General features: G+C 44.7%; 1 protein-coding gene across 7 annotated transcripts in view; it reads left to right on the top strand.

Moving 5' to 3' along the window:
• The window catches only part of Itpr2 (inositol 1,4,5-trisphosphate receptor, type 2), a 406,037-nt gene that overhangs the window by 321,233 nt on the left and 70,786 nt on the right, over positions 1-14,018 (top strand). For all 7 annotated transcript variants that reach the window (XM_039108425.1, XM_063286748.1, XM_039108427.2 and 4 more), the window contains 3 exons: positions 2,573-2,765; positions 5,966-6,091; positions 13,746-13,921. In XM_039108425.1, the coding sequence (XP_038964353.1) occupies positions 2,573-2,765; positions 5,966-6,091; positions 13,746-13,921 (495 nt within the window). The remainder of the gene's footprint in view (positions 1-2,572; positions 2,766-5,965; positions 6,092-13,745; positions 13,922-14,018) is intronic.

Raw genomic sequence — 14,018 nt, 5'->3', positions numbered from 1 at the left:
GTGTGTCACAGGCACCTTTACTCTGCAATGGGTGATTTCTGTGTGTTGTTTATTTTTGCCAAATCTTTGAGCATTACTAAGCCCTATTACGTCACGTCAGAAGTGGACCCCTGCTCGTGTGTACAAATAGTAGCTTGTGCATCACTTCAGTAGCCCTGAGAAGTGGGAAGGTGCTTAGGCCAACTCACCATCCGAGGAGGAGGCCCCCGTGGTCCGAGTCTTACTTTCAGCTTCTCTCATGGGTCTCGCTGCTTCTAAAGAAATCATGTTCAGTTTAAGCAGTTGGTCATTGGAAAGACTTTCTGTGTCTGTGAAGCACCCTAGACTGTTATAATTGTCCACCATTCCCAGTTTGCTCCCCTCAGGGTGGTAACTTAGTGTGTGTGAGTGTGTGCTCGGGTGGGTGCGTGGGTGCGTGTTGTGCATGTGCACAAGGAGGCCCAAGGTTGGTACCAAGAATCACCTGCCATTGCTCTTCTGCCTTTCTCACTGAGGCAGGACCTCTCATTTGACCCTACAGCCTGGTACCGTGGCCAGGCTTGCTAAGCAGTTCACATCGAGCAGCCCCTGGCTTTGCCTTCCAACGCTGGGATTACTGGAAGGCTGGCACAGCCACCCAGTGCTTAGCGGGTTTGTGGGGATCTGAACTCTGACCCTCACATATATTTTGCATGGCAAGCACCTTAAGCACCAAGCTGTCTCCCCAGCCTTTGGCTCTAACGTTTAAAGAACCATCTTTCTTCTCAATCTTCTCCCTTCCACTCAGGGAATCCTGGTTTTTTTTTTTTTTTTGTTTTTTTTTTTTTTTGTTTTTTTTACTTTCAGTTCCCAGGGCTCCTCAGCTAATGACTGAATAAGCATCTGTTGAATAACCTAGGGAAACATTAACCATATTTGGCTTCCTTCTGGGTAAAGCATTCCCTCCTTCAGTTTCTCTGGTTTGTCATTACCCTTTGTGAAATGTGACAGCCAGAATTCAATGTGTCACTTTATGCAAGGACTGAATGTTTTGGCTTATCTAATCACAGCTTTTTCTTCTTTGGTAAGCCCTAAGACTTTATTTAAAAAAAATACTTGACACTCTTGGATTGAATAAACCTTTTAAAATCCTTTTCACGTGGTTGCCTACCCTTCCAAATATGTCTCTGTAGCTGATATTTTAATTATTTTTTAAAGCAAGCATAGAAAGGGGCTGCAGAGATGGACAGCAGTTGAGAGCACTGGCTGTGGTTACTTCAGTTCCTAGCACCCATCTGTTACTCCAGTTCCAGGATTAAAACCGACTTAGAGAAGAGAGAGTTGGCTAAGATTCGGGAAAGAGAGTCCAAAGGCAGGGAAGGCGAGGTGTTGGGGTAGGGGCATGAAGCTGCCCCTGTTTTATTCATAGGCAGGAGGGCGGGAGAGAAAGCAAGACTGTAAACCCTCAAACCCTCCTCCAGCATGGCTGTGCCTCCTCAAGACTCCACAACCTCCCCCAAACTGTGCCACTAATTGGGGACCAAATATTTTAAACATTTCTCATTCAAAACACCAAACTGTAGGAAGGAGAACACTTCAATGATTAAAAAAAATATTTCTATGTACAGAGATCTGAAGACACCGAATGCTAACTAAGAATTTCACTTGGTACCCAGAAGCCCCTGTCGGGAAGAACACAGATTCTTAAGTACTGGGTTCAAGGTCACCTAGTTGGCTCATTTTTCATAATTGGATACATAAGCTATCACTCATGAGCTCATTGTCATGTCTGTTGCTGTGATAAAACACTCTTCTTGCCAAAAGCATCCTGGGAAGGAAAGGATTTATTTGCCTTGCATCTCTGTATGTCATACTATGTCATTAGGAGACATTAAGACAGGAATCCGTGCTAGGAGCCATGGGAGACGCTGTGTGCTGGCTCTGTGTGTACTCTTAACCAGCTTCCTTACTCATACCAGGACCGCATGCCTAAGGAAGATTCTGCATGGTGGGCTTGACCTTCCTACATCAATTAATCAAGATACCCACAGGCCAGTCAGATCTAGAGATTCCTCATCAGAGGCTTTGCCAAGCTGACAACTAGAGCTAACTAGGAAACTTAATCCTAAAACTAAAACCAGAGACCCCGTAGGACCCAGCTCTGTATCTGCTAGTGAGCCGACCGAGTGCTTCCAGGTAGTTCCAAACCCGAAGTCACACAGAGGGCTCCAGTTAAAATCTCCATGTGAGTGCATGGGGGAACACGCCAGAACCAGACATTTATGAAAATGGGAAAGAGATTTGTAAGCAGACTCCACACTAGGCCCAGATCTGGAAAAAAAAAAAGGGAGAGAGAGAGAGAGAGAGAGAGAGAGAGAGAGAGAGAGAGAGAGAGAGATTTGTAAGGAGGAAGCGGCGTCTGGAACAGGAGGTGAATAACCGGGGATGAGGGTGGGGGTCGGGGGAGGTGGGGTTGTGGAGTAACCAAAATGTATTGTATGAATGCATGAAGTTGTCGAAGGACAAAATTTATTAATTAAGAAAAAGGAAGCTAAAAACCGAATCTGAGACTGAGGTGTTCAAATGGCTGAACCCGAATGCCGATCGTTTCCAGATTGTGCGGCACGACCGGACTATGGAGCAGATTGTTTTCCCCGTCCCCAATATCTGCGAATTCCTCACTCGGGAATCCAAATACCGGGTGTTCAACACAACGGAGAGGGATGAGCAAGGAAGCAAGGTGAACGACTTCTTCCAGCAAACGGAAGATCTCTACAACGAGATGAAATGGCAAAAGAAGATCAGGAGTGAGTGGCGAAGTGGGAGTCGGGGGTGGGGGGGGTAGGGGGCGGGGTCACGTGACCGGAAACAGATGAGTGGCGCCAGGGTTTCTTGTCAATTTAATGCCCCTGAAATCACCTGTAGGCTGAAGAGTAAGCCCCTGTTGTCGCAGGAGCCAAAGCATCTGCAACTTGGTGGACCTAGACATTCCCAGTCAACCAGATGGCCCGCAGCTGCTGCCGAGCCAGCATTTTAATGTGTTATGAACTGCAAGGCTGCAGTTGCGCTGTTGCTCTGCTGGGTAACCGCAGGTGTGAAGTCCTGCGTTGACCCCTAGACTTCAGTAGTCAACTCATGGGGTGGGGCAACATCTGCCTCAGAGCCTCTCACCCAGTATGTTTAGACAGGACCTCACGGCTCGATCTGTCCTCAGATTCATCCCACAGATGACTCCGCATCTCAAGTGCTTAGTGATTTCCTGGGGGTCATTCTTTCTTCTTCCCTCTACTTCTCCCTAAAAATCTAGCAAGCAAAACATTTCCAAACACCTGTAATCAGACAGATCCCTGTGATATAGATAGATAGATAGATAGATAGATAGATAGATAGATAGATAGATAGATAGGGATAGGTAGGTATAGGTATAGTTATAGGTATATAGTAGTCAAGCCGTGTAGCCCTTGGCACTTGTAACATAGCTCTCCGATGTGTTTGCAAACACTGAGTTTGGGATATTTTTGAATTTTTAAGTTCTAAATCATTTTAATGAGACGGGGGAGATGGCCTAGAAATAAATCCACAGGGCACCTTGTAACCATCCATAACCCCAAGTTCACCCTTTCTGCCCTCCAGGGCACCAAGTGCCCAGAGGGTCTGCAAGACATTTATATGAACAAAACACTCATGCACAAAAAAATAAAACAAGCCTAAATTTTAAACGTCATTTGAATTCGTTTTCTCAGATAACAAACCTTGAGGCAGGATTGAGAAGCTCTTGGCATTAGTTCCTTCTTGTCTTTTGGAGACTTTCCCAGGCAGGTGGACATGTGTGACTTGGACTTCACAATTCGGTTTTCTATACTTTTTACCAAAAGATCCGAGGAAAGTGGAGCTGGTCAAAGTCTGCTTTGGGAATAAGGATAATTAATATCAGGCAGGTTTAGACTCCTAAGGCACCGCTGCTCTTTAGAATTTTACCACACAGAACTCAGCGGAAAAACTGGGCATCTACTCTATATGGAATATTCAAAAAGTTTAATTTGAGATATTTGAAAAATATTGATTTTATTTATATTAATTGAATAATAAACTCAAACTAATTAAAAATTAATCGAATAACAAGCTGAAGCTCTAGGATCTGGGTTTTGTGACAAACATTTTATTTATTTTTTTACCAAAAATAAAATTTAATTCCCAGTGGACATTGTATTTTAAATCTTAGAAGCACTTGTTCACAAGGTTACCATCTCGATGATTTTGTGGGCTTGGAGATAGAAAGGAGAGGGAGCAGCACAGGTGTCTACAGTTCATAATCAACCATGGGATTGCCCAGCGAAACGGCCATTCCCATCACAGCCTCTTCCACTGTGGAGTACTCCCCACAAGAGGAGGAGCATGAGAGGACCTCGGGAGGGGTACAACCCCATGTCATCAGAGGGCCCAGACAGAGGTTTGGGTTAGATCCAAAATGTACACGATTTTCCCTCTCATATACCTCACCCCACTGACTCTGGTATTTTGTCTTTAAATTTTTAATTATGTGTATGCGTATTCGCTTACTGTGGGCTTGCGCACATGTGTACAGTGCCTGCAGAGGCCAAAAGACGGTGTCATGTGCCTGGATCTGCAGTGACAGCAATCGTCACCTATGTGACGTGGGTTCTAGGACCTGAGCTGGGTCCTCTGCAAGAGCAGCACCTGCCCTTTACTGCTGAGCCACCCCTCCAGCCCCAAACAGTAATATTTGCATCCTGTAGGTTGTTTTGTATGAGACAGGGTTTTCACGTAGCCCAGGCTGGCTTCAAACTCACTATGTTGCTAAGACTGACCTTCAGCTACTGTGGGGTTAAGAACAATACCACTGTGTCCGTCCTCTCCCTCCAATATTTCAATCCCATGTCAAGATGTTACAAGATGAATAATAGTCAAGACCCAGAGGAGCTGTGAGGCACCCAGAGTCGACTGATAATGTAGCCCCGCTCCAAACCTCTCTGTGTTACAATTTTGCTCAATGATTTAGATATGGAAAGGCCTGAGCTCCCGATAGACACTGGTAGATGAATTTATTAACTCCTTTCTGATGACAGGCCTGAGTTCCCTTTCGGGAAATACTCAGCAAAGCCTCCCCACTTACTGGCTTCTTAGTGTGGACTTCCCCCCCCCCCCCCCGTGGCTTCAAACCCACAACATTATCAGAAACATTCTAATTTAAAACAAAGATGATTTTATAACATTTTTTTAAAGTGGGGTCTCGCTGCATAACTCAGGCTGGCCCCAGATTCCCAGGTTGCTATCAACACTCATAGGCATCCTTCTGTCTCAGCCTCTCATCTGATGCTGAGACGTCAGGCCTGGGAAACGGTTATGTCTCTCTGGCTCCTGTACGCGCTGGGCTGTGGTGCTGAGTCTCGGGTTTCCAGGTAACGGTGCCCGTGAGGGGCTTTCCAGAAGATGCACAGCTGAGTCTGCCATCCTGGGTTTTGTGACATTATACCATGAGGATATTTTTAGTCTTCCAGTGAGTGGGTCCGGGGAACTGTTAGCAGAGTTCCCCTAATCTGCATGGTCCAGATTCAAGGGATTTACTGTAGAATCACCTTTGCTGACACCTTTGAAGGATGCAAAAGGAGCCAAGAGAAACTCTTTTACCATGTGGTCTTCTTTTTTAAAAAGATTTATTTATTTATTGTATGAGAGTACACTGCCGCTGTCTGCAGACACACCAGAAGAGGGCTTCTGATCTCATTACAGATGGTTGTGAGCCACCATGTGGTCACTGGGGATTGAACTTAGGACCTCTGGAAGATCAGTCAGTGCCCTTAACCACTGAGCCATCTCACCAGCCCCCATCTGGTTTTATAGTACGCTTTCTAAAGTAAGTCAGTCTCTTCAGACGCACCTCTGTGACAGTCACAGTCACGTTGCCCACACTGTTAGCTCGGCAAGGCTCCTGTGTTGATGGTGGCATATACTGGTCATTCTTACCCCTGTTCTTGTTGCTTCCTAGACAACCCCGCCCTGTTCTGGTTCTCCAGGCACATCTCCCTGTGGGGGAGCATCTCCTTCAACCTGGCTGTGTTCATCAACCTGGCCGTGGCTCTCTTCTACCCATTCGGGGATGACGGCGATGAAGGTAAGTGCTTGTCTTACTGCAAAAGAAAGAGGCCTGAAAATCACAAAAATTCTTGAACTGCGTTCCTTAAGTCTCTAGAGCTTCGAAACAAAGAAGCTTAGTTCTCATGAGTATTTCTGTATTCATTGAGAGTGTAGAGGTAGTAGAGTAGATGGAAAACCGTGGGCAGTAGAGATGTTGTTTTCCAGAAATCTCATGAATGGCGTAACTGCTGGAGTGATTATGTTGGTTCCACATAATTAGTATGATCAAGCACACTTTGTACTGCATTATCTCAATTATGTAGGTGAGAGCCTTAAGCTCTAGCATTTTGCTGAAATGGTAACAATTACGTTGTACTTTCTGTCTTGTCTGGGGGTTTTATAATAAGCACACCGCAAAATACATGTTTTGATTCTATGATACTGTGTATTTATAATACGCATCATCTCAGTCTTAGAAATACACAGCCTAAGACTGTAATGATGGACGGCGAAGGATATTGACTGTGAAACTGGTGTCATTAATCTGGTAGTGCATGAGCTCTTCCAGAGGCAAAGACGGGACTTAGAAGCGAAGTACGAAATTCCATAGGTATCGGGTGGGAGTTTTCAAAATGTCTCGTTTATGCTTAGCAAATTGCGTGGGGAAAAATCTGCTACAGATGTGAGGTACAGTCTGGAGAGTAGCTTTGGAATGGGTAGAAGAATGGGTTGGAGGTTAGAAGGTAAATACGGTCACTGCGATCCTAAGGAAGACAGGAGACTTGGTACCGTAACACAACAGGTGTACAAGCAAATCTCAGCTGAACCGGAGGCAGCGAGAGGAGATGGGAGCCCAAGAACAGCTTACAGTGTTCCCATGGGCATCAAAGCCTTCATCTCAGCCACAGTTTGATCTGACATAAGTTGAGCTTGCTGTGTTTCTGAGCACACAGCAGAGACGGGGAATTGTGGACAGCAGAGCAGGTATGTCACGTCGTAGCAGGAGAAAGGCAACGAACTCGTTCATCCAGGTTCATCCAGCTTGAGGCGGAAGTGGGAACGCCTTTCTCTCCCCTTGGTCTGGTCTTCTTTGGTGATGAGATCTTGGTACAGAGGAACACAGCTCTTGAGGAAAAGAGTCCATCACCAAACAATAAGGTCATATGTCCTGTGCCGAGACCACTGAGGCTACCTGACAGAGCCTGAGTGAAAGAGATACCGAGTCTTTGAGATGGAGACAGACCTGGGAATCAGCTAATATCAAGCTTTCACTTGACAGACAGAGCAATGAAAACCCAGCGCAGACCTTCAGCCCCTAAAAGAAGCAGACCTGACAAGCCTGGGGCTGGAAGGCACAGAGCCCTGTGCTGTGGGGAGCCTGGTCACTGGGAACAAGAGTAAACGCCTCTTCTGAGTAAGATTTCTGAGTCAATAGTAGTAGCAAGATGGACGCTCAGTCCTAGGACACCAGAGTGCGGGTGCTTCCCAGAGGGAAGGCAGAACATACACATAGGGCACCATAGACCCCCATGATGAGTCTGAGTCACATGACTACAGTTTGTGTGAGTTAGCTCATGACAACTTTATAACTAAGGTTAAAGTCTTGATCAAAGTCAACTCTATCTCTAAGCCTTGACCACACGCTGTGCATAGCCAGGAAGGCTGGGGAGTCCACACCTCTGGGCTGATATGCATGGCCACATTGTCCAGGAAACTGCTGTGTGCCAGTGACAGTTCTTTTTTTTTTTAAAGGTTTATTTATTTATTATATACACTATAGCTGTCTTCAGACACACCAGAAGAGGGCATCAGATCTCATTACAGATGGTCATAAGCCACCATGTGGTTGCTGGGATTTGAACTCAGGACCTCTGGAAGAGCAGTCAGTGCTCTTAACCACTGAGCCATCTCTCCAGCCCCAGTGACAGTTTCTTGATGCTGGAGTTTTCCAAACTGGCTGAGCAACTGTTTGTCAGGCTTAATTCGAAACTGTGTAAAGACAGATCGAATGTAGAGCAAAGTTCTCCTCGTAAGTAAGTGGTTTAGAATGATGGGGGCATACAACATGACAGGTTCCAACTGGAAAGGTCTCCCAGCAGACAGAGCTGAGAAAGTTTTGAAAAAATAAGTATCTGCAATAATATTCTATAAAGCATAGAATAAAACTAATCCAGGACCCATATGAATAGAGAAAAGAGAGCATTCTTTTTGCTAGTGTCCCAGTTAAGAAAATTTAAGAGTGGTAGAAATTACATGTCACCGTTTGGCTAGTCATATTACTCAATGGATGCTAAAAACAAGGGTTAACTATGAAGAAAAATACAAGGAAATGACACTTTAAGAATCTGCCCATGATCTTCTTAAGCAATTACAGTGGAGAAAGGAGTAACTGTAAAACAGAAAACCCACTAAACCATCGTCAGTGATAAGCAGGGGAGGCAACCATGAAAGCCCCCAGCAAACTTGGGCCACACAGACCTCTGTTCACATGGGCCATACTGTCCAACCCTGGACCCTACTACAGTCACAGAGTCACAGAGCCCTCACAGCAAGGGGCCAGCAGAGGCATGGGCTGTTGTCCTCCAGATACAGTGAATGGTGGGTGAGGTGTCAACCGTGTTCTTAGAAGCATCTCGTGCTCAACTGTCTTGTTCAAATGCGGGATACGATGTTAGAGAACAGCATCCTTCAATCAGGATGATGGTGGGCAGTGACTCAAGGGGGATGTTTAAGGGGAGATGTCTCTCAGATGACCTCCCTGAGAGCCAGCATCCACCTCTACTACATCACTAACTGCCGGGCTTAGGTGGGATATGTTGATGCTGTCTCCAGCCACGCCAACTGATCTCTCCTGGCCGAGTAGTCAGTGAAGGACTTTTTTTTTTTTGGTTCTTTTTTTCAGAGCTGGGGATCGAACCCAGGGCCTTGCGCTTCCTAGGCAAGCACTCTACCACTGAGCTAAATCCCCAACCCCAGTGAAGAACTTTTTATCCCAAGATAAATATGATATTGAAATCTAGAAATCTAGGGAGGTCTTATTCTCTCACATTTTGAATGTAATTCTTCCTCACAGGCATTTTTGCTGAGGAAAATAAGATTCTTCAGGGTGATTTCAACTCACTCAGTTTCACAAGTGTTGATGGGTACCACTGTGCAGTCCACACCATGCTAGACTGAGAGACACTAAGATTAGTAAAGCTATTTTACCTCAGGGATCTCATGGTCCAGTTAAAGGACCAAGAGATGAGAAAGGCACAAGACCAAGGACCACCAGTAGATTTGTGGATGAGTGTTGACTTTATCTGGACCCGGGTGTAGCAAGCAGGAGTTTAATGAACCCACACAGGAAGCAGAGGGTTAGGGACAGTTGAGAATAAGAAGCAGCCATGCTAGACAGGAAGCCATAGACAAATTATCATGAGGGTTAGCTGAGTTCCAAAATGAGAGTAGAATTGAAGTCCAGTCTGACTGACTAAATTTTCTTTTATAAAGGACCAACTTCTTACTTCTAAGACCTTAGAAGGTAGAGAGGAATTTCTAAAGGTATCTTCCCATTAAATATAAAATGTGCTTACTTTGGGAAATTGATAGAAACATGCAAAACATTAAGAAAAATGATTCCCACCTGATGGGGAAGGATTGGCTTTAGTGCTCTGTGTTGCTTTTGCTTTCTATTACAGTTACGTGTTTGTCTGAGAGACAGCGTCTCACCAAGTAACCTAGGTTGGCCTAGCATTCACTATGTAGCTCAGGCTGGCCTTGAACTCACACCAATCCTCCTGCTGTAGCTTGCCATGTGTTTGGATACAGGTATGTGTGACCACACTCCACTGAGACTGGGTTTGAAAAATGTTAGCACCTGTCTCTTGAGTGTCAGAGAGGTCGTGTTGTTGTTAGAGAGGTTGTGTGGTTGTTGTCAGAGAGGTTGTGTGGTTGTTAGGTTGTGTTGTTGTTGTTGTTAGAGAGGTTGTGTGGTTGTTGTTAGGTTGTGTTGATGCTTCTGTCAGAGAGGTTGTGTGGTTGTTGTTGTTAGAGAGGTTGTGTTTTTGTTGCTTGTTTGTTTCCCCAAAGCATGGCTCGACTCTTCAGGTTGGAACTAACCTGATGGCTCACAGAGGGCCAAAGACTTCATCGTCAGTTAAGTATATTAAATAAATAACCATTCATCTTATTTTCTCATTCCACACAGATGTACTTAACAGTAAGCTATGTGCAAGGTTCTGCACTGGACAGTCTGAGTTACCTGTATAAAATCGATAAAACACCAAGTTTTAGATGCATGGCTACACCTTCTTATATGTCATAGGGAAACCCCAGCAAGCCGCACACCCTCTGGGGCAGAGTAAAGGTGTGGCTGAATCCTCTAGAACCAGTGACAATACTCGGAATGAGCAACTGTGCCAAACCCTGACCTTCTAGGATACCCTACCAGACTTTATGAATTGACCCAACAAGTCACATGATGGGCAGACCATGGTCAAATGTTCCCTGAAGGTGTTGTCAATTTTTAATGCATACTTAAAAGCAAGGCTGGGGGATGCTGCAGCCGTGTCTCATCTGAGCAGAGTTTAGGGCTTAGCACCCACCACACTGGGTGGTACACAAGTATCTGTAACTCCACCCAAGAGATCCAATAACATTCTCTTCTAGCCTCTGTGGCCATCCGCGCGCGCGCGCACGCACGCGCGCACACAGAGAGAGAGAGAGAGAGAGAGAGAGAGAGAGAGAGAGAGAGAGAGAATGCACATAAATAAAATCAACATTATAAAAAACCCACAAAGCTGGGGGGTGAGGAAACGGCTCAGTCAGCAGAGTGGCTGCTGTAAATGCATGAGAACCTGAGTTTGGATGTCTAGAACTCATGTAGAAAGCCAGGTATAGGTGCACAGCCTGGGGGTTAATAAATATTTACCGCTTGCTCACTTCAAAGTCCGGAGCATATTTCGTCTACTTGATAAACAAGTATTGATTGGTTGTTGCAAACACACTATGACAGGGTAGAGCTACTCCACACATTTGTAGACTTTGTGCTTTAATGGAGACCTAAGAGTCACCACAAACCCTGGAATGTTAAAGACACACACACTCTCTCTCTTTGACCCTTGGAGAGCTGGAGTCAAGGCAGATGACTTGCTTTTGCTAGGTAGAGTACCTATAAACCAGTGTCATATAAGATAAGTAAGGTGAAACATAAGCTAGGTTTGTTTTGATGAGGAGGAAGATGACCTCTCTCTTTCCAATCGTTTAAACATTATTTACATTTTATTTATTTCTATTTATATGTGTGCATGTCTATACACCATGTGCATACCTGTTGCCCGAGAAAGCTAGAAGAGGGTATTGGATCCCTTAGGGCTAGAGTTACAAACAATTGTGAGCCACCATGGGATTGCTGGGAACTGAACCAGGATCCTCTGGAGAGCTGCTGGCAACAAGTGTTCTTAACTAGTGAGCCATTTCCATAGCCACACAACTTTCTTTTAACCCCTGCTTATCTGAAGCTGTCACTATAACAAAATACCTGACACTGTACTTCATGAGGCAAATGTCTATTTAGTTCCCTGCTTTGGAGATGGGAAGTCTATGATCAGGCACCCCTGTCTCTTCACTGCAGGTGGGTACCCTCGTTGGTTATATCACAACTTGATGGAGAAGCAGAAAGGGGTGACGCTGTGTGGAGGAGGGCTTGGGTGGGCAGGGGAGCCACACTCTGCAATATGTTCTCAAGGGAATATCTGGTGCCTGCTCTGTCAACATCAATCCCTCCCACAGACAGTAGTCTGTAGTCTGAGTTTCCTGCTACCACCTCTTAAAGATTCCATTGCCTCTGCAGTATTGCCCAAGGTCCAAGCTTGATAACCCGTAGCCTTTGGGAAAACAGTCAAATCATACCTAAACCACAATAATTAGCGTTGCCATGGAGCCAGGATTTCAAAGCAGATCTGATTTAATGTTGTTCATGGATTGTTCGGAGTAGCTACAAGTGTCTGACAGAATCTTTGTAATTTTGAGATGCATTGGTCCTCAATGAATACAAACTTCATCAAAGGACATGTGTGGGTCTTCCAGGGTTTTGATGCCAACCCTAAAGCTTTGCTTATGAAAGCTCTCAGTGTGTTTGTGTCAGAAGTCAGTGTTATGGTAAAAATAGCTGTGGATAACAGAGTGAGCATCATTATGGAGTTTTTTGGAACAGGAAATTGTGGAGAAATCTCCAACTTGGTATTTTCCTCCTTCCCGTGTCATCCTGTAGACACAAACTTGAGGTCGTGGTAACATCAGTCAAGCCAATAACATGGTGTCTGAAGTTACTTCTGCAGATGCAGCACACGCCAGCCACTCTTGAAAAGGGGTCAATGCCTATGTCATAGAATTACACTTCTTTTTAAAGGGAAGATTTTTTTTAAACCTCATTTGTGAGAAATTTCTAAGGAACATGGTTTATCATATAGTTCATTTAAAAATCATTGGAAACTCTTCTTTTGCCTCTGTGTACGCATGTGCATGTGTGTATGTGGGTATACATGTTTTGTATATAGGTACATGAATGTATATATGAGTGTGCACACATATGGGAGCAAGAGGTCAGGCTCAGTGTTATTTCTCATGACATCATTCTCCTTGCATTTTGAAACAAGGCCCCTCAGTGACTTGGGATTCACCCAATCAGATAGACTGACTAGCCACAAAGCCCTACAGATCTGCCTGTCTCTGCCTACATAGCAGGTGGACACAACATGCTCACCTTTATTACTGGAGTGTAGGGGATGAGACTCAGATTCTCAAGTGCATGAGGCAAGAACTTTCATGGCTTGGCTCTCTGCCCGGCTCCATAAAACTCTTATTTCCTGATGGTTAAATAGATTAACATATGTTTGGAACTTGAGTCAGTGTTCAAGTATATGCACTCATATTACTACACTCATAATTAGACACATGTATGTGTGTTTTAACACATGAAGCTTACTCATATGTAGATAGGTGTACACATGTTTTAACACTTAAAATACTCATGTAGGTGTATATACATGTGTTTTAACACTTAAAGTATCCCTATTTTAAAAATCTAAGTGTTCTGCAAATTGGTTTTTTTTAACATTTAAGTATTTATTTATCTATTTTCTGTGTATGTGTACATCTGTGAGTGGAGGTCAGACAACCTGTAGGAGTTGGGTCCCTTCCTCTGCTGTGTGACTTCTGGGGACCAAACTCAAGTCATTGAGCTGGGTGGCAAGTACCTTCCCCTGCTGAGCCATCTTGCTGGCCCAAACTGGATTCTTTCAAGGAATCGATAGGATGATAATTTGACACTAACAGAACAAGGGAAACAATGAGTTAATGAAGTATGGTCCTCGATATTTTCACGACCATTAATTGTGACCTTTGACTTGAGGTTCGCAACTGAAGCACATCTATCAAAAAGCATCTCACACATCGCTCCCACAGGAGAGAACATTCTCAGACCTGGTGCAAAGAATGTTAACTAATAAATATTTATGTAGCCTGGAGTCACCTCACAGATCTTCTGGAAGTGGAGTGAGGAACCATGTGCTCTAAAGTGCTTCCTTGGGGTAGAACATGGAATAGGTTATTCTGAGATCCAGTGTCCTGTGGCTTTGTCTGCACAGAAGCCAAGATTTCCATGTTTTCTCTTTGTTCTTTGTGACAAATAACCCATCCACATTTTCCAGGTACGCTCTCCCCGCTGTTCTCAGCCCTCCTTTGGGTAGCAGTGGCGATCTGCACGTCTATGCTGTTCTTCTTCTCCAAGCCTGTGGGCATCCGGCCATTCCTTGTGTCTATCATGCTCAGATCAATATACACCATCGGTCTGGGGCCAACGCTAATACTTCTTGGTGCTGCCAATGTAAGTACGTTGCTTAGCTCTGTGGCTGATGGGATTCGGATGCACTGAGTATAAACAGTCCAGCTGTACGCTTGTGTACGCAGTGAATCTCTACCAA

Source organism: Rattus norvegicus, chromosome 4 (assembly GCF_036323735.1).
Source record: "Rattus norvegicus strain BN/NHsdMcwi chromosome 4, GRCr8, whole genome shotgun sequence".
Classification (NCBI taxonomy): Eukaryota; Metazoa; Chordata; class Mammalia; order Rodentia; family Muridae; genus Rattus; species Rattus norvegicus.
Note: the sequence above shows the minus strand (reverse complement) of the source record. Positions and strands in the feature narration are given on the sequence as shown.